This window comes from Loxodonta africana, chromosome 15 (assembly GCF_030014295.1).
Source record: "Loxodonta africana isolate mLoxAfr1 chromosome 15, mLoxAfr1.hap2, whole genome shotgun sequence".
In the NCBI taxonomy this organism is placed as follows: Eukaryota; Metazoa; Chordata; class Mammalia; order Proboscidea; family Elephantidae; genus Loxodonta; species Loxodonta africana.
In genome coordinates this window covers 26,226,394-26,250,360 of record NC_087356.1, presented here as the reverse complement: position 1 = coordinate 26,250,360, position 23,967 = coordinate 26,226,394, and the positions used below count along the sequence as shown (strand labels likewise).

At 45.5% G+C, this 23,967-nt stretch overlaps 1 protein-coding gene across 8 annotated transcripts in view; it reads right to left on the bottom strand.

Annotated features, from left to right (window-relative positions):
* The window catches only part of DYSF (dysferlin), a 242,190-nt gene that overhangs the window by 197,257 nt on the left and 20,966 nt on the right, over window positions 1–23,967 (bottom strand). For all 8 annotated transcript variants that reach the window (XM_064268707.1, XM_064268709.1, XM_064268711.1 and 5 more), the window contains exons 2-3: window positions 17,300–17,355; window positions 16,254–16,345 (exon numbers count right to left, since the gene is read on the bottom strand). In XM_064268707.1, coding sequence (XP_064124777.1) covers window positions 16,254–16,345; window positions 17,300–17,355 — 148 coding nt within the window. The remainder of the gene's footprint in view (window positions 1–16,253; window positions 16,346–17,299; window positions 17,356–23,967) is intronic.

Below are 23,967 nucleotides of genomic sequence, written 5' to 3'. Positions count from 1 at the left end.
GGAGAATGTTAGAATCTACATTGGTGATGGCTGGTATGTAAGAACTCTGGAACGAGACATAAGAAACTAGGAACACTGGTTATTTATGAGGAAGGGTAAGAGCTGGGCAAATGGGGGAAAAAGATGACAGGGAGAATTTTTGCTGCTTTTTTTATAGTTTCTGCTTTCATAACCCCTTAAATGTTTTACCAACTTAAAAATTAAATTTAAAATGGAACATAAAAACTCTTAATGCTATTATAATTTATTCATTCAACAAATCCTATTTAGCACTTCCAACAAAACCTAGTTCTTGCCCTCATGGAGCTTACCTCCTAGTAATGACTGCCCCTCTCACTCCCAAAATCAAAGCCAAACCCGTTGCTGTCAAGTCAATTCCTACTCATAGCGAACCTATAAGACAGAGTAGAACTACCCCATAGAGTTTCCAAGGAGTGCCTGGTGGATTCGAACTGCCAACCTTTCGGTTAGCAGCCATAAAACATAACCACTATGCCTTCAGGGTTTCTACCCCCTCACTTACTGACTGTATGTATATTCAATACAGTACTAAGCACTTGATGTATATGACTCACTTAAACTGACACCAGCCTTATTGTTGGGTATTGTTATTAGTTCCATCTACCTTACAGATGAGGAAACTGAGACTCGGAAAAGTGATTAACTTGCCCAATTTCACCCAAGTAACAAGGCAAGTGGAGTACTTGGGTGGTGCAAACCGACTCAATGGCAACTGGAAAAAGGGGCGGGGGGGCAGGCAAAGACTGACTCCAAAGACTTTTCTTTAAACCCCACACTGGACCCTTTGGGACTCCACAAAGCCCACTGAATGCACGTGACATCATGACAGAAAAGGAGGGTCCTTAGTTTGCTTAATCCACGGGAGAGGGAGCCCAGCCCATAAATTTGATCTGGTACAACTTAAGGAAAAAAAAATCTAACTCCAAATCTGGTGGTTCTTTGTTGAGTATATCAGGGATGTGTGGTCACTTTGTTTTAACAAGCTCGTGAGCTATATTTTTTGGACAGGCTAAACCCCCATGTGGAGAGGAGGCTGGACGGTCCGGTCATCTACGCTATGTGGGAATAGCATTTGGAGTTTTCAGGGATGGCCTAGAAGGCTGGGCCCTGAGGAGAGGGGAGGAAAGGTAGAAGAAAAAGGTCCAATGTGGGGTGCAGGCATGGCAATCAGAGAGAGGCAACCCTGTGGTCAATGGCTGAGGACCACTGAAAGTGGTCTCCACACCTGCAGTAGGGGGAGAGGACAGTCCCTCCATCAGTCACCCAGGCCTCCACGGTATGCCAGGAGCACTGTGAGCACGAAGAATGATGGGATGGGGCAGCCCAGGGTGGAACAGCACAGAAAGGACAAAGGCCGCAAGTGCCAAGCGTCATGCCGTGGAGCAAGAAGATGGGAGAGAAGTAGGAGCAGCTTAGAATGAAGCAGCAGTGGACATGTGACAAGCCCCCCTTCCCCAGGTACCCCAAAGAAAAGTGACCCAGTAGTGCTGACAGGACCCTCAAATGGGAGAGAGAATATCATAAAGCAAATGGAGTAAAATGTCAACAAGTGAATCTGAATAAAAGGTATGATGGATGTTCTTTGTATAATTTTTCCAACTTCTCTGTAAGTTTCCAAATAAAGAGTTTTTTAAAGATCCAGAAGGGCTTCCATGTGTTAGTTACTTATTCTTTATCTTTGACAGTAAAACAAAGACTATATGTCAATTAAATATATGTGTGTATATACACACACACACACACACACACACATATATATATATATATATATATACACACACAAGCAGTCCCTATGTGGTATAAATGCTTTGCACTAGACTACTGACCTAAAGGCTGGCAGCTCACCCAGCAGTACCGCAACAGAAAGGCCTAGCAATCTGCTTCCATTAAGATTACAGCCAAGAAAACCCTGTGGAGCAGCTCTACTGTCTCAAGGGGTTGCCTGCCATGAGTCGGAATCTACTTCACGGCAACTAACAACTAATAACTATCTCTGTGTGTGTGTGTGTGTGCACGTGCGTGCACATGCGTAGGTGTATACATACTCAGTTAACCTAGTGAGGGGAAGGTGCAGCTGAGTCAGAGATGGGTTTGAGTTGGTGCATATATATATATATACACACATACATATATATTTGGAGCCCTGGTGGCACAGTGGTTAAGAGCTCAGGCTGCTAACCAAAAGGTCACAGTTTGAATCTACCAGCCGCTCCTTGGAAACCCTAAGGGGCAATTCTACTCTGTCCTGTAGGGTCGCTATGAGTCGGAATTGACTTGACAGCACACAATAACAACATGTATATATAATGTATATGTATATACATAAAACAACTCAAACCCATCACTGAGTCGGTTGCATCTTCCCCCCATTAAATTAAATGAGTAAGGCATAACAGCAAACTCAGAGGGCCCTTGTCCTGGAAGGGGACACACACCCTCAGAGGAGGCCGAGGCACCCCAGCAAGGAAGTACCGAGAGCCCCTGTGCAGTCCTCAGCTGTGCATGCCTGGTATTGAGGGGCAGGAAATGAGGGACAGCGGGACACTGTGCACCCCCTGCCTGGTCTCTGGCAGCCTTCCTGCCAGTATCAAGCTCCCCAGGGGCGGCCCAAGGGTAACTCTAAGTAGTTTTCCACTTCAGTCCAGAGAAAGACAAAAGAAAAATTATTCCAAAGCTCAGGGATTTCCTGGATAGAGTCCAGCACAAAATACAGTTATAAAAATCCTTGAAAAATCAGGACATGGTCTACTCTTCCGAACATGCTGAGAACAATGGGCTAGGGAACTGTAAATATTCCTCCCCAAAACAGCCTCCCAAGGGCTTCTGAAAGGGGGGCCTGCAATCTGACTTTCCGAAACCCAGAAGCTAAACTTACATCTCCTTTTTCCAGCTCCTAACAACAGCCAGAATGCTCCTTAGAAGCCAGGATGGTGAGACTTCATCTCACATACTTTGGACGTGTTATCAGAAGGGACCAGTCCCTGGAGAAGGACATCATGCTTCGTAAAGTACAGGGTCAGCGATAAAGAGGAAGACTCTCAACAAGATGGACTGACACAGTGGCTGCAGCAAGGGTCTCAAGCATAACAAAGACTGTGAGGATGGCACAGGACAGGCAGCATTTCGTTCTGTTGTGCTATGTCACGATGAGTTGGACCGACTCGACAGCACCTAACAACAACAACAACGGCAAGCTACCATGCTGACTTTTTCCGTGATGTCTGTGCGCACACATACACGTGTGGGTGAGAATCCACTCGTGTATAGGAATGACACTATCACAAGCAGAGCCTGGGCTATAAAGTGGCATCCCTCAGGATCCTAAGAATGAGCAAAACATTAGGCTGCCACTAACACTTCAGTATGAATTAGCTGGTTCAGGTATGGTGACAGGCAGGGAGAAAACACCCTCCATACATGAGACAGACAGAGCACTAATATTCCTAATAAAATCTCAAATATGCAAAATAACTGCAAATTAATAAGAAAAAGACAAGCAACCCAAAACATAATAGGCTATTCGCAGAAGAAGAAATACAAATGAGCAATTAACATGTGTACAGATGTTCGAGCAATTAACATGTGTACAGATTTTCAAGCAATCAAGGAAACACAAACACAAATTACGAGATACTTTTTTTGTTTTTCTGCCCACCATACTAGCAAAAATAAGATTGACAGGCACTTTTTTACCCAGTTGGTGGACATAAATCTGGACAACATTTTTCAAAAGTAATGTGGCAGGATCTATGCAAGTTTTGGAAACCCTGGTGGCATAGTGGTTAAGTGCTACGGCTGCTAACCAAAAGGCTGGCAGTTCAAATCCACCAGGCCCTCCTTGGAAACTCTCTGGAGAGGTTCCACTCTGTCCTTCCTATAGGGTTGCTATGAGTCAAAATCAATTCAATGGCAATGGGTTTTTTTGGGTTATGCAAGTTTTATATGCTCCTGCCTTCTGATCCAGTAATCTCACCTCTAAGGGCCTATTCTAGAGAAAAAATAGTATAAGGACATAAAGACATTTGGATAAAGATGTTCACCGTATAATCATCTGAGAGCAAAAAATTGGAAAGACGCTAAATACCGGTCAATACAGGTATGGAGGGATAAATTGTGGCACATCCATACTTTGGGATGCCACGCAACCATTTAAAAATATGGTTGATCCATTCATACCGACCTGGGGAAGTGTCCATGATGAAGTGACAAAAAGCAAGCTACACACAAATACGTTTAGCATAAATCCATTTTTCTATCAGTAGATGCACACACATGTCCGTAATCAGATGCCTACACATGCTTAGGAAAAGTCGAGAAACACATGCACCATATCGTTAGCACTGAGCTCCTCCAGAGCGAAGGGCAGGGCTGGATGGGCAGGGGTGAGAGAAGGTGCATTTTGTCCTCTACCACTTTTTAAGTAGTGGAGATTGCTGGCAAGTTTGATTGTCTTGTGGGAGTTCTTTTTCAGTTTTTGTTTTTTAATAATTTATTTTATTTTGTTGTAGTCGTTGAAAATGTACACAGCAAAACATATACCAATTTGGCAATTTCTATATGCACAATTCAATGACATTCATTATATTTTTTAAATAAAAGAGTGTGTGCATGTATGTATGTATGCATGTTTGTGCACGCGCAGCTGCTCCCGTGTGTCCACATGCGGCATGTATGTGGAGCAGTCTTCACATGTTTGTGTGGTTTACAAACATGGTGTGCCTTTATTGACTCTGCTACTACCAACAGCCTCCACAGACTGAACAATGTGCCAAGCACACAGTGGGCACTTGACATGCACGCACTGTCTCATTTAAACTGCATAACCACCTTGCCATGCGGGTACTGTGATTGGCATTGTGTTGAGGAGAAAATGGAGGTCCAGGCCACAGACAGTGCCAGGAAGAGAACTGACTGGTGGAAGGAGGTCCCTGAGGGAACTCTAGTGCCACTACCCCTCCCCTGGCCAGCACCAGTAAACAGCCTGGGGGTCCTAGACCACCTACTCCTCCCAGGATAAAACCCCAGTCACGTCAGCACACTCCAATTGGCCAGTCTTCTCCCCCAGGCGCCTCGGCCATCTCCGGTGCATTCATGCCCAAGAGGAATACAACTCGCGTTCAGCTTCTCCCTGGAGCCCAGACATTTGCCCAGCAGATGAACCTCATTGTCTCAGGAGGCAACAGAGCAGCCCCTGCCCCACCACACACACACACACACACACACACACATACACACTTCTATCCTGGGGTACCAAGCCTATTCCAGGGTCAGAGACAGCCCTCCTGGAGATAGTCGTTTCTGTCAGGAAGACCCACCATCCCCAAAATATCTCTTCACTACCCTGTTATGAGGCCTGAATGTTCACCATTGCAAACCAGCATCCTTCAGGATTCTAAGAATGAGCAAAACATTAAGCCATAGGCTGCCACTAACACTTCAGTATGAATTAGTCCTTTTCCAGACCATAGCTGGCAGAGAGCAGGGCTGGGTCAGTGGGACTCGAAGCAACTGGGGCAGCAGGAGGGCAGCACAAGGGGTTAAGGGAAAGGGGATGTACCCAGTGATAGTTAACATTTATGGAGCGCCCCTTTGTGGCAGGTCCTTAGGTGGAGTTTTGCAATTGATTTAATAGGAGTCCTGGTGACGCAGTGGTTAAGAGCTCAGCTGCTAACCAAAGGGTCCCTGAGTGGCACAAACGATTTGTGCTCAACTACTAACCTAAAGGTTGGCAATTTGCATCCACCCAGCTGTGCCGTAGAAGAAAGCCCCAGGGATCTGCTTCCATAAAAATTACAACCAACTTAATGGTCTGACTGAGACTAGAAGAATCCCGGCGGTCATGGTCCCCAAACCTTCTGTTGGCCCAGGACAGGAACCATTCCCGAAGACTACTCATCAGACATGGAAGGGACTGGACAATGAGTTGGAGAGAGATGCTGATGAAGAGTGAGCTACTTGTATCAGGTGGACACTTGAGACTGTGTTGGCATTTCCTGTCTGGAGGGGAGATGGGAGGGTAGAGAGGGTTAGAAACTGGCAAAACGGTCACAAAAAGAGAGACTGGAAGGAGGGAGTGGGCTGACTCATTAGGGGGAGAGTAAATGGGAGTATGGAGTAAGGTGTATATAAGCTTATATGTGACAGACTGACTTGATTTGAAAACTTTCACTTAAGGCACAATAAAAACTATTTTTTTTTTAAATTACAACCAAGAAGACCCTATGGAGCTCAGTTCTACTCTGTAACACATGGAGAGGACTAAGCAGCAGTTCGGGGGCTGATTTGATGACAGCTAACATCAACAAAAAAAAAAAAAAAAAATTTTTTTTCTTTTTAACATCAACACAACAACACGGAGGAAGAAACCGAGGCTCTGCAGCTAGGTGACCTGCACAAGGTTACACAGTTAATTAGTACTAGACAGTTAATTAAGACTAGACCCTAGCTCTTCCCAAAGTCCACCACTGGACCAGGTCATCCAGCCCCATGTTGGGGTAGGAGATGAAGAGGGGAAGGATCAGCAAGGCTCAGGGAGGCTTTTGTGAGCTGCCTCCTGGGTCTGGTCCTGCTACTTGCAGACACCATGACCGATGGCCTGGACCACAGGGAAAGGTGAGGGCAGGCAGCACTCTATAAGTAGCTGAGAAGTCCTTCATGCCCCCACTTTACAGAGGCACCAAGTCTGTAAAAGGTTGTGAATGGATCACACTGTTCCAAAGAGAATGCTATTGTCAACACCTAAAGGAAAGCTTTAGAGGCAATGGCATGCCTCCTGGCTGATTCTTGGTGTACATCTAGTCTCCTTCTAGAGAGCTTAATTAAAACAAGCAGGACTGGGTGCACAGTAACCCTGGGGTCGGGTTGCCAGACAAAATATAGGATGCCCAGTGTTGTGGGTTGAACTCTGTCCTCCAAAAAGATATGTTCAAGTCCTAACCCTCAGCACCTGTGAATGTGACCTTATTTGGAAATGGGGGTCTTTGCAGATGTAATTAATTACCAGGAGGGTATACTGGAATACGGTGGGCCCTAATCCAGTATGACTAGTGTCCTTGTAAAAAGAGAAGAGACACAGAGCCACAGAAACACAGAAAGAAGATGGAAGTAGAAACTGGAATTACACTAGCATAAGCAAAGGAATGCCTGGGACCACCAGAAGTTGGGAAAGACAAGAAAGGATCTTCCCCTGAGCCTTCAGAGCTGATCATAAACCAGTTGCACTACCCAGGCTCCTAGGAAATGAACATGCCCAATTAAATTTGTATTTCAGATAAACAATGAATAACTTCTCAGTGTAAGTATGTCCCATGCAATATTTGGGTCAGTCAAATTTAATGGGTCTCTCTATGCTTGTTTGTTAAATCTGGCCATCCTACCCTGGGGTCTAGTTAGGACTGGTGGCCAGAGTTACTCTGGTCAAGGTAAGCATCAGGCATTTGGACTGTGGTGTTTTGACAACTGCATGTTTTGACCCCATGGAGATTTTTACTTACATGTTTATATACGCAAAACGTTTAAATCAAAAATATCATATGCCACCTACATAAGTGGAAAAACATACCATGCTCGTGGATAGGAAGACTCAACATTGTGAAAATGTCTATACTACCCAAAGCGATCTACAGATACAATACAATCCTGATCCAAACTCCAACAGCATTTTTTAATGAGATGGAGAAACAAATCCCCAACTTTATATGGAAAAAGAAAAGTCCCCAGATAAGTAAAGCATTACTGAAGAAGAAGAATAAAGTGAGAAGCCTCACACCATTTGATTTTAGAAACTGTTATACCAGTTTGGTAGTCAAAACAGTTTGACACTGGTACAACGACAGATACATAAACCAATGGAACAGAAATGAGAACCCAGGCGGAAATCCATTCCTATGAGCAGGTGATGTTTCACAAAGGCTCAAAGTCTGTTAAATGGTGGAAAAGACAGTCCCTTTAACAAATGGTGCTGGCATAACTGGATATTCATCTGTAAAAAAATGCAACAGGACCCATACCTCACACCATACACAAAAACTAACTCAAAATGGATCAAAGACCTAAATATAAAATCTAAAACAAAATCATGGAAGAAAAAATAGAGACAATGCTAGGGGCCCTAATACATGGCACAAACAGTTTATAAACCATAACCAACAATGAACAAACACCAGAACAAAAACTAGATAACTGGGAGCTCGTAAAAATCAAACACTTATGCTCATCAAAAGACTTCACCAAAAGAGTAAAAAGAGTACCTACAGATGGGAAAAAATTTTTTTGGCTATTATAAATCAGACAAAGGTCTAATCTCTAAAATCTATAAGATACTGCAACACCTCAACAACAAAAAGACAAAAAATCCAATTTAAAAATGGGCAAAGGATATGAACAGACACCTCACCAAAGAAGACATTCAAGCAGCTAACAGACACATGAAGAAATACTCAGAATCATTAGCCATTAGAGAAATGCAAATCAAAACTACAAGGAGATACCATCTCACTCCAACGAGGCTGGCACTAGTGCAAAAAACACAAAATAAGAGATGTTGGAGAGGTTGTGGGGTGATTGCAACTCTTATACATTGCTGGTGGGAATGCAAAATGGTACAACCACTTTGAAAAATGATATGGTCCTTCTTTAAAGAGCTAGAAATAGAAATACCATACGATCCAGCAATCCCACTCCTAGGAATACACCTGAGAGAAATAAGAGCCATCACACGAATAGACATACACACACCCATGTTCACTGCAGCACTATTCACAACAGCAAAAAGATGGAAACAACATAAATGTCCATCGATAGATGAATGGATACACAAATTATGGTACATACACACAACGGAATATTACGCAACAGTAAGAACAATGATGAATTCCTGAAACATCTCACGACATCGATGAATCTGGAGGGCATTATGCTAAGTGAAATAGCCACAAAAGGACAAATATTGCATGAAACCACTATTATAAGAACTCAAGAAAAGGTTTAAACACAGAAAAAAAGCTTTCTTTGATGGGTACAAGGGTGGGGAGGAAGAAGGAAAGGAAATCACTAACTAGATAGTAGACAAGGGTCAACTTTGGTGAAGGGAAGGACAACACACAATACAGGGGAAGTCAGCACAACTGCACCAAAGCAAAAGCAAAGAAATTTCCTAGACACATTCAAACACTTTGAGGGACAGAGTAGCTGGGACTGGGGCCTAGGGACCATAGTTTCAGGTGACATCTAGGTCAACTGGCATAACATAATTTGTAAAGAAAATATTCTACATCCCACTTTGGTGAGTAGCATCTAAGGTCTTAAAAGCTTGTGAGCAGACATCTAAGATATATCTATTCATCCCATCCCACTCAGAGCAAAGGAGAATGAAGACAATCAAAGACTACAGGAAAACACTAGCCCAAAGGATTAAAGGACCAGATGAGCCAGAGACTCCACCAGCCTGAGACCAGAAGAACTAGATGGTGCCCAGCTACCATCAATGACTGCCCTGAAGGGAACACAACAGAAAGTCCCAAGAAAAGTAGGAGAAAAATGTAGAATTCAAATTTATGTGAAAAGACCAGACTTAGTGGTCTAACAGAGACTGGAGCAACCTCTGAAACCATGGCCCCCAGATGCTTTGTTAACCCAGAACTGAAACCTTTCCCGAGGCCCACTCTTCAAAGATTAGATGGGCCTATAAAATAAAAAATAATACACATGAGGAACGTGCTTTTTAGTTCAATCAGATATATGAGACTAAATGGGCACCTCCTGTCCAAAAACAGGACAAGAAGGTAGGAAGGGAGAGGTACTGGTCAAAATGGACACAAGGAATCCAGGGTAAAGAGGGAGTGTGCTGTCATATTGTGGGGATTGCAGTCAACGTCACAAAACAATACGTGTACAAATTTTTATGAAAAATTAACTCGAGACGTAAACTTTCACCTAAAAGCACAATAAAAAATATATATATACATATATATATATTATACAAAAAAAAAAACGAAACCCAGTGCCATTAAGTCGATTCCGACTCATAACAACCCTATAGGACAGAGTAGAACTGCCCCATAGAGTTTCCGAGGAGCGCCTGGCGGATTTGAACTGCCAACCCTCTGGTTAGCAGCCGTAGCACTTAACCACTACGCCACCAGGGTTTCCATATGTCATACACATACATTAATTAGTTTCCACTGAAAGGCATTTTCCAGAACAAATTAAATTAACATAGTTCAGTTTTTTGATGGAGTCCCCAGGGTGCTGCAAAGAGTTAACATGCTCAGCTGCTAACCAAAAGGCTGGAAGTTGGAGTCCACCCAGAGGCACCTCGGAAGAAAGGCCTGGTGATCTGCTTTTGATAAATCAGCCATTGAAAACCATAGCTGTGGAGCACAGTTTTACTCTGACACACATGGGGCTGCCATAAATGAGCCAATTCAATGGCAGGTAGTTTTAATTTGTTGATGTATTTTCTATAAAGTTAAAGTTTCCTTTTTTTTTTTTTTTTTACCATTTTCATTTTTATTTTACCAGTATTACTTTGACCAGGAACAACTATTTTTTGTATAAATTTCACAACACAGATTTGGTGTATACATTTTTTTTTTGGTCCACATCGTGCTGTACCAACTGTAGCTCCCTGCCATTTCGAGTGTGCTTTTGTGGGATTATTTCTATCAAGTCCAGTTGTCCTGAGCCAACGTTGGCAGGTGTCAACAGGGTTCTTCCATCAGCTTTAAAATTCCCTGAACAATTTTGCCATGTACAGATTTAACCATTATTATTTTGTGGTGATTATTTCCACCAATAATTACAAACTATTACAAGAATGACAGTTTATATTTCTTTCTCAGCCATTTCATGAAAAAACAACTGAGAGCAGTTCCTTTCAGTAGTGCCAAGCTCACTCTAAAGCAGACATCCTCAGCCCTGGATGTTCGCTGGAATCTCCTGGGCAGTTTTTAAAAGTACTGATGGCTGCACCCCACTCCAGAGTTTCCCATTTCATCAATACTGCCTACCCACTGGTATTTTTAAAGCTTTCCGGTGATTCCATTAAGAAGCCAGGGTTGGAACACTGTTCTAAAAATCTACAGCTGCGCTCTCCAACATAGCAGCCACTAGCTACAGGTAGTTATTTAAATTGAGATTTATTTAAATTGAACAAACATTAAAATTCAGTTCCTTGGTTATACCAGCCAGCACAAAACATTTCCATCATCTCAGAAAGTTCTATCGGGCCGTGCTGGTCTAGAGTCTTGGTACCCAGGTCTCAGCCCAGGCTGCACAACTGAATCGCGGGGAGTTTATAATGATCCCACAGCCCTTTCCACCCCCACCTCCACCAAACCAATTAAATCAGAGCCTCTGGGGTGGGCCACCGGCCTTCATGTATTCAAAAGCTGCCCAAGTGATTTTATTGTCTAGCCTGGATTAGAAGCCCTGGACTGCATGTTGGAGCCCTGGTGGTACAGTGGTTAAGAGCTCAGGCTGCTAACCAAAAGGTTGGCAGTTCAAATCCACCAGGCGCTCCCTGGAAACCCTATGGGGCAGTTCTACTCTGTCCTGTAGCGTCACTATGAGTCGGAATCGACTCAGCTGCAACGGATTCAGGGATGCCTGTCAAGAACCCCTGGTGGTGCAGTGGTTAAAACAATTGACTGCTAACTAAGAGGTCAGTAGTTAAAACCACCTGTAGCTCTGAGGGAGAAAGATGTGGCAGTCTGCTTCTGTAGAGATTTTTGGCCTTGGAAACCCTATGGGGTCACTATGAGTCAGAATCAACTCCACAACAGTGGGGTGGGGTGGGGTTGGGTTGGGTTGGGTTGGGTTGAATGTCCCAGGGGGCAAAATGTGTGGCCTCAACAAAGGTACCTGGTCAGGCATCAGGGTGGCCTCCCTTCCAGTTTCTCTCAGAGAAGCTCAGAGTAAATGTAAAATTTTCCACTGCCTGGGAAAGGATTCCAGCATCTGCGACTCCAGCATCCTGTCCAGCTGGGTTTGCGGACGTGCCTCCCATTCATACCTAAAAACCTCTCCCATTCATAGCAGCGGAAAATCCTTGTATGTGCATTTAAAACCTGATTTTATTGACACAAAGTTGACCCACCCCTGCAGTTGGCACAGGGATTCCTCCAGCTTGGGGCTGCCCCTTTCTCTGTGGGTGGGTAGAGTGCTGAGCAGCCTGGAGACACTCCCAGACCAAGGTTCTCCTCTTGAGGCATGAAGGGCTTCCCAAGACCCTCTCCAGGCCACAAAGCCCCCACTCCTGATGCATGGAAGACTTCCCAAGACCAGTCTGGCCTAACTAGGTCACCCCAGTATGGCCAACAGTCATCTGGGAAAACCTAGAAATGTCAATTCCCCAGAAGCCACTGGGAGCGAAGAGAGTGGAGACGAGAGGGTCAAGGAGGGGGAAGGAACGGAGGTGAGAAGGAATAAAAGAAGGAGAAAAAGGGGGAGGAAGGAAAAGAAGCAAAGCAAGAGACAAATTGAGGCAAAGGTGCAAAGTGAGAGGCTGCTGACAACGAGCGAGGCATTGAGGGGAAACCTAGAAACAGAGGGAGACAGGGTGGAGGTTAGGAAGAGGGAGAGGAGGGGAGGGTGAGGACAGCTGAGAGTGTGAACAGCCATGGAGGCCTACGGCTCATCACCTGGGAGAGGCTCCGGGAAGACTGGTAGTGGACTCACAGGAGACACGCCGGGACCCCGAGAAACGGAGGGGTGGCTGTGTGGGATTTGAGACTTCAGTCATTGTGACCCACCATGCCTACCACAGACATCTGTCTCCCTGTGTACTTCCTGGCCACACTATGACAGCTTGAGGGCAGTGATAGGTGTCTAATTCAAAATGTTCGATGAACTGACTTCACTGGGTTGTTTGTTTTTTTCCGTCTTGCTTTCAAAATTTAATATGTCACGTGCACGGGCGGATTAACCAGTAAGCAGGGTAGGTACCTGCTTACACTGAGCAAGGTACACATGGGCTTGTGTTTACTTGCTAATCTGTGGTGAGCAATTTCACAGAGATTTCACCACATCTCTGATGTGGTGGGGGCCCTGGTGGTGCAGTGGCTAAGAGCTTAGCTGCGAACCAAAAGGTCAGCAGTTCGAATCCACCAGCTGCTCTTTGGAAACCCCATCGGACAGTTCTACTCTGTCCTATAGGGTCGCCATGAGTTGGAAACGACTTGACAGCAATGGGTTGGTTGGTTGGCTGGCCGGCTGGCTGGCTGGCTGGCTGGTTGGATGGTTGGTTGGTTGGTTGTTTGGCTCGTTGGTTGGTTGGTTGGTTGGTTGGTTGGTTGGTTGGTTGGTTGGTTGGTTGGTTGGTTGGTTGGATCGTTGGTTGGTTGGTTGGTTGGTTGATATGGTGAGGGCAGATGAAATTGTGCACTGCAGATTGGTAGGAAGGCACAACTGGACCTGTGCACACATTGCTTATTGGATAATCTGACCCTGGATGGTTGCTCTTGTTGCTTCCTGTTTTTGTTTCTTACTTTTACAACTTCACAGTTTTTAATCTTTGATTCTTTTCTCACATTTCACATATACAGAGAATGTACTTTGGCATCTAATCATGGGGAGCATTACAGGATTACCTTGTAGGTAACCTGCCCTCTTCCCACGGCTCCAAACTGTTGTACCGTCATGCACCTTACGTTCAAGCAAACTGCTGTGGAGGCCACGTACCCCACTTGCTCCTGAAACAAAGTCAAAACTCCATACCTGACTGTTGTTTTGGAAACCTCTGATATCTTCAAATAGTTTTAAATTTAAATTTAGTTTAATTAAGATTTAATATTTAGTTGCTGGAAATACAAAATTAAGATATATGCTTGGGAAAATAGAAAATTATATTGAAACAGTTTTAAGAAAGAAGTTTTTGGTAAATTGGTAAGTTTAGTGAATTAGATGTTTCAGGACCTGGTTTTTAGCAAACTGGCTTTGCAGTGAACTGGGCATGTGGGGTACTGATTTCAGGGAGCTGGCTGCCCCCCAGGAGCTAAAGAACACCCATAGAGGCCAACAGGAGGCCCCAAGGTGCAATGTTCCTGCCTCTGGCATGATCTCTAGCCCACAGGGTCAGGCTAGCCTGTGTGTGACACTGGCCTAGTGTCACCCTGAGGGCCAGCCTGGCACTTGAAATGATCAAAAATATGTGCAGGAACCTGCTCACATGTTGCCTTTGTGGTTTTGGAAATCTCCTGTAGGGCCTGGAAAATGCTGAATGTCATAATAAAAAGGAAACAGGCATTTCCTCCGCGTGCCCTGTAGTAACCGGACTCTCCAGCCTTTGTCTCACTCAGCTTTCTCAACTCCAGCAGAACCAGGGGAACTGGACTCTCCAGAAGGGCCCAGCACCCGCCCGGGGCTTCCAGGAGCCTCCAAAAGCCACAAAGTGCTCAGTGATTATGAGCATATCACAAAGACCTGCCCTCCAATCCCAGCTCCACCAATACTGCCCTTTGAGAACATTACCCAACCTCTTGGAGCCTCAGTTTCCCCATGTGTAATGATGACAATTATAATAATACCCACCTGATGAAAAAAAGACACTGTATAAACATACTCAGCAAAGGGCCAGCCACTCAGCTAAGCACTAGGTAAGCATTAGTTGTTGCAGCTACGCTATTATTATCCTCAGCCTGGCATCTAGGCCCCTCCCCACCTGGCCCCACTGGGCCTGCACTTGTCATGCCAGCTACCTCCACACCTGCACATGGCATGTCCTGCCCTTCTCACCTCTCCAAAGCCCACTCCTGCCTCCAGGTCAGTCTGAGTGGCCCTCCTCCTGGATGGCCTCAAGGACCACCCAAGTCCTATGTCATTCCCTCCCTGACCTCTCATGCTTGGGACAGGCCACCTTGTTTTCCACCAAACGTCAGTATTGGAAGGTAGTTTAGAGTGAACTGATTCTAACCGTACCTCATGTGCTGGTGGAGGCTGCTGAGGTCCAGAGCTGGACATGATGGGCCCAGGATACTCTAGGCAGCATTTGGGGACCCCAACCTCGCAGCCCTACCTTCAAGAGCTCAGAGAAAGTGCCCCACCTTCCCGCACACCCTCCCACACGCCCTGCAGAGCCCCAGATACACGGTGGCAGTTGGGTTTTTCTTTCCAAGCTTTTTAAGATTTCAAACTTTCCAGGTGTTTCATAGCCTGAGACCCCCTTCTGCCTCGCCTAAGTCCCTGAATTCTCCTCTGTCTCTCTCTTTCCTCCCTTGCTCCAGGGTAACACAGCCAGGCCTCCCCTGGGCCTCAGACATAGGCTGACCCAATTCCAAACAAAGGCTCCCCTGTGAGCAGGTCACAATACAGCAAACCCATGCCCAGGTCCTTGGGCCCTGACCTCAGTAAGTGGCACCATGAGCCTGAACCTGCTCCTGTGGGCACCTAACACAGGTGCTCTCATCCTGCCCAGCAGGGACCACCGAACTCCTACCCTGACATTGAAGCCCACACTGTGTGTGCTCATAGGCTGTGTCTCCATCCCTCCCCGCCCCCTCCCCACGCCCACAGCCAGAAGGTCCTGTGGCTGCTCCTGCCCACCCACCACCACCATGAGGTCCAGGAGCTGAATGACAAGGAAAAGACCTGTTGCCTACTTTTGCCACCACAACTTTGCTTCTGTTATTCCCCTTGCCTGGAAAACCCCTCGCATAAGGTAAACGTAATAACTCACAGAAAACGCTGCCCCAGGGAGATGCGTAGTCAGTGCTAACCATTATTACTCTGAAGGCTTCTAAGCCATAAACCTCACCTCAAGTTCTACCTCTTCCATGACGCCTTCCTCGACAGCTCACAATAGACGCCGCTTCTCTCTCCCTGCTTGCCGCCTGGATGTCCCCACTGCGCTCACCAGCGGCACTGGGCAGTGGAGAAGGCCCACCCCCAGGAGCCTCTGGGCTGGAGCAGGAGACAGGGATCCTTTTCCTACCTACTCCCTGGAGCACACGATATCTGTGCCAACGTGTAGACACCTGATTCTAGCTCATTTTCCCTTCCCTGCAGCCTGGCGCTGGGCAGCCTGGCAGCTCTCACATTGACCCCTAGGTAGCTTCCCGGGGCTGCAGCCAGGGCTTCTCCCCAACACCTACCCCCAGGGCAGGCCCACAGAAGCAGGTTCTGAGTCAAAACGCCAGCCCTCAGGCACATCCAAGTCCCTAGGGGAGCCAGGGCTGGGATCCTGGAATCTGCATCCACCTTCAGTGCTCAGAGCACCCTTTCCTCACCCACCTCACCTGTTCCTCCCCATTGTCTCATGATCTTTGACCACCACATGAAGCTCAGAGCCCTGGTCCAGGGGGATGCCCTTGAGGTCCCACTCGAAGCCCTGGAAGAAAAGGAGAAAAGCCATCTTAACTGTAGCCTTCTAGGAGAAAGGGCTGTATTTGGTACATTCTCACCACCCCACCACCCCCCTCCCCCTCCGCCACGGGGCACTGAGCAGGCATCCATGAGTGATGCTGGTGGGTGGGTGGGTGGGTGAATGGACGGGTGGGCGGGTGGGCGGGTGGGTGGATGAATACTAGGGTCTCAGAGCTTCAGAGATGGCAGTGAGACCAGAAGGCAGTAGGAGAGAGAAGAGGTCAGATTCCCCAGGGCCCTCTTTCCCCGACTCAACTCTAACCAGTCCCCAAGAAGCCAGGCTGGGAGCACAGATGGAGAAAATGCCAGGTGACCCTGTAGGGTCCTTAAGATACACGTACTGGTCCAGAAGCCAGGCCCCTGGGAGGCAGCATGGATTAGTGCCACTTTGGGAAGGCCCATCCAGGGCCCCATGATCCTCCTCAGAGCCAAGGTTTGCCTGTGCATCCTGACCCACTCCAGGCAAGGTTGCCGGGGCATCCCAAGGACCACACAGAAGCCACATGTAGGGAGGGGGAGGAAAGGGAAGAGGCCATAGGAGCCCCAGGAGGACCTGGTTAATCAGGGAGGGCTGAGGGGAGGAGGTGAGCTTTGGGCAGGAAGACCAGCCTGTGAGAGGGAGACAAGGCAGGCAAGAGTGGCCAGAACTGAGGGAACAGCGGAAACAGGAACAGGGCCTCTTGCTCCTTCCCATCCTGTACCACATCCCAGGGGCACTGCCTTTATTACCTGGCAGGCCAGGCCACAACCCTCCTCCCAGGTGTCTACAGCCAGGAGGATTTAGTTGGCTCATTGGACCTCCAGCCCCTCCTCTCCTTCAGGATACCACAAAGAAAGCCACCTCCCCCGGGGCCCCCTGACCTGTCCCTGCAGAGGCAGCAAAGGAAGAAAAGGAGAGAGAGTGAAAAAACTCACACACCTCATTCCACACGGGGTTCACGCTGTTCTTGATGACCTTGGTTCTCTTCTTCACCCCTAGGACAGACACAAGGAGAGTGCTCAGAGATGTATCCCACCCCTGCACCTTCCACCCAGTTAGGTTCTAAGACCCACCTAACAGTTCCCTGCCCACTAAGTGAGACCTTACAAAGCTCACCAGTCCCTTAAGAATTCTGCCCAGCCAGAGAGCCACAGTGAATGTCACACAGCTTCTCTCTCAGCTAGGGGTCAAGGAGCGACAGCCCAATCAGGAGACTTTTCAAAGAAAATACCCAGGCTGACTCTTCTCAACGAGTTTGTTATTGTTATTCCCGACTTCAGATAAAAATTTACAATGTACATTTTCTGATTCTAACAAACAAGTGATCAGAGAAAATATTCCATTTCTCTTTTTAAAAATTCACTTTCACATATCTTATGATTCCACTTCTATGAAATGCCCAGAATAGGCAAATCCAAAGAGACAGAAAGTAGTTTAGTGGTTGCCAGGGGCTGGGAGAGGTTGGAATGGAGAGTGATTGCTAATGGGTACAGGGTTTCACTTTGGAGTGATGAAAAAGTTCTGGAATCGGGCAGTGATGATGGCTGCATCAAATTATGAATAGACTAACAACTAGCTAAATTGTACACTTTTAAATGGCTGAAATGATGAACTTTATGTTTTGTGAATTTTTTTCTAAATTTTATTTATTTTGTTGTTGTCGAGAATATACACGGCAAAACATACACCAATTCAACAGTTTCTACACGTACAATTCAGTGACAATGATGACACTCTTTGAGTTGTGCAGCCATTCTAAGTAGTTGCTTCCTTGTTAACATCAATTCACTGCCCCTGAGGTTCTTATCTAAACTTTCGAGTTGCTGATGTCAATTTGATCCCATATAGATAGCTCTTAAAAGAGCATAACTCTCAAGACAGACCTTTTTTACTAATTAAGCTAAACTATTGTTTGGTATTAAGAAGACTTTAGGAGATATTTTTGGTTTAACGTTTAAAGGTTATCTCAGGGCAATATAGTTTCAGGGGTTCATCCACCCTCCATGGCTCCAGAAAGTCTAGATTCCACAAGAATTTGAAATTCTGTTCTGTATTTTTCCCCCTTTCAATCAGGATTCTTCTACGGAACCTTTGATCAAAATGTTCAGTAATGGTAGCTGGGCATCATCTGGTTCTTCTGGTCTCAGGGCAAAAGAGGCAGTTGTTCACAGAGGCAATTAGCTACACATTCCATATCCTCCTCCTATTCCTGACTCTCCTTCTTCCTCTGTTGCTCCAAGTGAATACAGACCAATTGTTTGCCTTGGATGGCTGCTTGCAAGCTTTTAAGAACCGAGACACTACACAACGAACTAGGAGGTAGAACAGAAGCACTAAACATGTCAATAGGCCAATTAAGTGGGATGTCCCATGAAACCATGACCCTAAACATCCAAACCAAGGAATCAAACCCCGTGAGGTGTTTGGTTGTACACAAGCAGCCTCAGCAGCTGCTCTTTTTGTTGTTGTTGTTGTTGTAAATATATCTATCACACAACTTTTGCCAATACAGCTTTTTACAGGTATACAGCTTATTGACAGCAATTATAATAATTGGCTGTGCAATTTTTCCATCCCTGTTAACCTCCCTTTTCCCCCTCCCTTCCACCCATGGTAACCACTAGGAAACTTTGGTCTCTATACATTTGCCTTTTCTAGTGTTTTTATAAAAGTAAGGTCATATAACATCTGTCCTTTTGTGATTGGCTGATTTTGCTCAGCCTCATGTCTTCAAGCTCCGTCCATGCTGCAGCATGTATCGAGACTTCATTTCTCCTACTGGCTGAGTAGTATTCCATTGTCTGTATGCACCAGATTTTCTTTATTCATTCATCTGTTGATGGGCATTTAGGTTGTTTCCACCTTTCGGCTGTTGCGAATAGTGCTGCAATGAACATTGGTATACAAGTCTCTTTTTAAGTCTCTGCTTTCAAGTCTTTTCGGTATAGGCCTAGGAGTGAATATGTTATGTGAATTTTACCTCAATTTTTAAAAATTCCCCTAATCCTTTAAAGATTTGAATGGGTCTGTCTGAAGCAGGCTGTCCTAAAGCAGCTCTATCTGGCATGTGAGGGTTGGGCCAAGAGAATATAGAATGGCTTTGGGGTAGACAACAGGAAGAACTAACACTGTGATGGCTGAGACCTGACCCACACTGCCCCAGGCGACAGACAGCGGGAGCTTCTTCTGGAGCCTTGGGCATGAAGGGGTGGAGGCCTGTTTTGGTGCTTTAGGGCAGGTGAACCCTGAAGGGAAGGCAGTGAGGAGAGATAAACACGAGACCTCCTCCTAACACCAGGCTCTATGTCTCTGTGCAAGAAGATCATTTCACAAAACAGCCTGGGCCAGAAGTCTGAAGACAATGGTTTCAGGGGACATCTAAATCAACTGCCATAATAAAATCTATTAAGACAATGTTCTGCATCCAACTTTGGAGAGTGGCGCCTGGGGTCTTAAACGCTAGCAAGCTGCCATCTAAGATGCATCAATTGGTCTCAACCCACCTGGACCAAAGGAGAATGAAGAACACCAAGGACACAAGGTAATTACGAGCCCAAGAGACAGAAAGGGCCACATAAACCAGAGACTACATCAGCCTGAGACCAGAAGAACTAGATGGTGCCTGGCTACAACAGACGACTTCCCTGACAGGGAGCACAACAGAGAACCCCTGAGGGAGCAGGACAGCAGTGGCATGCAGACCCCGAATTCTCATAAAAAGACCAGACTTAATGGTCTGACTGAGACTAGAAGGACACCAGAGGTCATGGCCCCCAGACCTTCTGTTGGCCCAGGATAGGAACCGTTCCTAAAGCCAACTTTTCAGACAGGGATTGGACTGGACAATGGGTTAGAGAGGGATGCTGGTGAGGAGTGAGCTTCTTGGATCAGGCGGGCACTTGAGACTATGTTGGCATCTCCTCCCTGGAGGGGAGATGAGAGGGCAGAGGGGGTTAGAAGCTGGCAAAAATGGACACAAAAAGAGAGAGTGGTGGGAGGGAGGGAGCAGGCTGTCTCATTAAGGGAGAGAGAAATTAGGAGTATGTAGCAAGGTGTATATAAGTTTTTGCGTGACAGGCTGACTTGATTTGTAAACTTTCACTTAGAGCACAATAAAAATTTAAAAAAAAAAAAAAAAAAGAGCCTGGGCTTGGGAGGAAGGGGCCTGAGTTGCAGCCCCTAGTCCACCGTAGACCCCACACAAGAGCATTCCTCTCTCTCTGGGTAATCCCCAGAACAAGAAGTTTGGGCCAGCGTTTCTGACCTCCGTCCTTCAGGGGCCACCGAACGGGTTGAGAGGATCAGAGTGAGGAAGGTCCCCTGAAGCACAGCAGGGAGAACTTCTTTCCAAGAAGATGAATTGACCCACTGAGAGAAAGAGCTATTTCCCAAAGCAAAGAGAGAAGTCACTTAATCAGGTTTTGCTCTGCAGTGCTTTGCATTAAGAGGAGCACAGAAAGGGCTCAAAGTCTCGACTTCTCCACTAAGCATCAGGAACAGAAATGACTCTGTGTTACAGGATGTTTGAAAGTGTTTCCCCCAGAGATTCCAATAAACCTGCCCCAGTAGGAAAGGGTGAACTCTCAACTCCTCATTCCTGTTGTAAATCACTGTTGTTGGCAAAGAATGTGGACTTTAGAATGGTGCAGACCATGAGAGAACACTTACTTGCTGTGAAACCTTAGGGCAACGGTTCTCACATTTTTTGATCACAGGACTCCTTTACTCTTAAAAAGTATTAAGAACCCCAAAGAGCTTTTATTTAGGTGGGCTGTATCTATCAATATTTACTACATTAGAAATTAAAACAGACATTTAAAAATATTTAGTAATTAATTTCAAAATTATAAACCCATTACATGTTAACATAAATAACAAATTTGATGAAAAATAATTATGACTTCTAAAACAAAGGAAAAAAGTGAGAAAAGTGGCACTGTTTTATAATTCTTTAAATTTCTTTAATGCCTGGCTGGATTCTCGTTTCTTACTTCTGTATTCAATCTGTTGAGATCTCATTTGGGTTAAAGTTTATGAAAAATAAAATCTAGCCAAATATGTAGTTAGAAAAGAAGGCGTATTTTAATAAACTTTCAGAAAGGAATGGCGATCCTTCTTTGATACTATGCCAAAACTCAACAAGTGCTATTTCTTTAAACTTCTTAAAGGTTAGTTGCACTGTGAAATCTGTTTCAGGGAACACCATAAGACTGTGTAATGGGTGTGTGTCAGTGGATAGAGCGGGTGGAAGGAGGCACAATTAGGGGTGTGAGGAGGTGTCCTGGGAGGGACACCAATTATTGTCTGAGTGTTGGTTTAAGCTTGCCTTGGCTGAATCCCTTTGTGTGCTCTTAGTATGGCTCTAGCAGGAGTTAGAAATATGGCCTTGGAGTCATTCAATAACAGCCACAGCCACTGACTATGTGACCTCACATAGGTCTCAAAACTTCTCTAGGCCTCAGTTCCCTCCACAGTAAATTGATAATAATAAGAGTGTCTACCACATTGAGTTTTGAGTGGACACGAGATGCAAGCTAAATGTTCACTTCTCTTCTGCTATCACAGGTCAGCTTCTCATAACCTAGAGAAATAACATGGAAAATTCCATCTGCAGCCTCTCTTGAACTGTCCACTCGGAAATTCATTTCCTGGGGATCCCAGCTAGAGTTAATTGAGCGTTATATGTATGCCAAACTCTTGTACTAAGTGTCTTTTAAACATTTTCCACTTCCTGTCTTCCCTGAGATGAGGACAACTGAGGCCCTTGATAAGGCTTCACTGAGTCCTGTTTAGGACGGCCAACTCTTGGACTCTCTTGATGTCATGAAGGGAGGGTCACTGATGGGTGCTGCAGCCCCAAAGAGGAGCAAGAAAGAAATGAAACCGGAATCCAGCACAGTCACATGATTTACAGATGCTAAGGAAGGGGAAGGCACATTGCTAATCAGGAAGCAGTTAAGAACAGAGTTCCTTCCTCATCATGGATTTAGACCTGTCCTGTCCCTGAAAATTGATTTTGTCCTTGGGAGATGTGGCTTTATGTGAGTCATTTCACAGGCTAAACAGTTAAAGACACAGGCAATCCCACCACTCATGCTGGGGTGGAGGTAAGTGGACTGTGCCCTCTCCCCAGACTGCACTTCAAAAGTGGGGGCCAGCAAGCATCTGTGAGAATCCTACAGAAGCCCAGGGTGTTCACTGAAGGACTCAGTGAAGAGGAGTGTACCCACCAGGGAGGCCTCTTCCATCCCCCCACTGAAATCCTTCACTTGGTCCCCCAGGCCCACACAGCCCCATCCACCCCAGACTCCTGGACCAGAGTCTCCCATTGCATTGTTGTTTTGTTGTTAGGTGCCATCAAGTTGGTTCTGACTCACAGCCACCCTATAGGACAGAGTAGAACTGCCCCATAGGGTATCCAAGGAGCCACTGGTGGATTTGAACTGACAGCTCTTTGGTTAGTAGCCAAGCTCTTAACCACTACGCCACCATTGCATTAAGGCAGCATTTTTCAAACTGCCCGTTGGGACCCATTAGTGGGCCATGACATCCATTGAGTTGACCAATATATCTTTTTAAAGACAGAATAGACTAGAAAAGAAAATTTCAGTGCATCTTTCATAATAAGGGTACTATTACATGAAACTTTTGGCTATATTTTCATATACATATATCTGTACATGTACTGAGTCTTGAGGTAACCTAGTACCCATCCATGGAGGGTTGATTAAATGAATTACAGGCAGCCATTTAAAACGGTTGTGTGGAAGAACAGTTACTGACATAGAAAAATGCCCCCGGTTTATGGTTGAATGAAAATATCAATATGCAAATATTTGAAAAAAAAACTCTGGGGTGGGATTACCTTTAGGGAGGAAGGTGAAGGAGCTGGGGACTTCTAGAGGGAGAAGTTGTCAAGGTTCTCTTCTCAACCTGAGTGATACTACATAGATATATACTTCATAATTTGTTCCTTAAAGCAGGACATCTTAATCTGGACACTATTAACATTTGGGGCTGGGTAATTCTTTGTGGTGGGGGCTGTCCTGTGCCTTGTAGGGAGTTTGCAGCATCCCTGGCCTCTACCCACTAGATTTCCAGTAGCACATACAACCCCCCCACTGTGACAATCAAAAATGTCTCCAGACATTGCCAAATGTCCCCTGGAAGAAAATTGCCCCCACTGAGAACCACTGCATTGAAGGATACATTTATACTTTATGTATTTTTTGCATATTAAATTTCACAATCAAAATTGTTTTTAAAAAATTCTACAAATCTTGGAGGAAATATATCAAATTGTTAACAAGTTCATTCAAAGGGGCAGGGTTGGCGGCTATTTTTTACTTTTGCTTCTTGCCTATCTAAAAAAATTCATTTATTACATTCAGTAGGTATTACGTTCACAAAAAGAAAGCAATTTTCTATTTTTTAAGTCACTTTTCATGTGTAAAAAGCCAGGTTCAGAGAACCCAGTGTCCCTACATCCATCCTTCCCTACTCAGATGAGTGAGTCACACCTGCTCCTCAAGAGTGTTTCCTGAGGACAGGCACCCTCTCCGCCTTCAGACCCAGGAAGCCAAAGGGCATGGCTGGCTGCCTTCCCA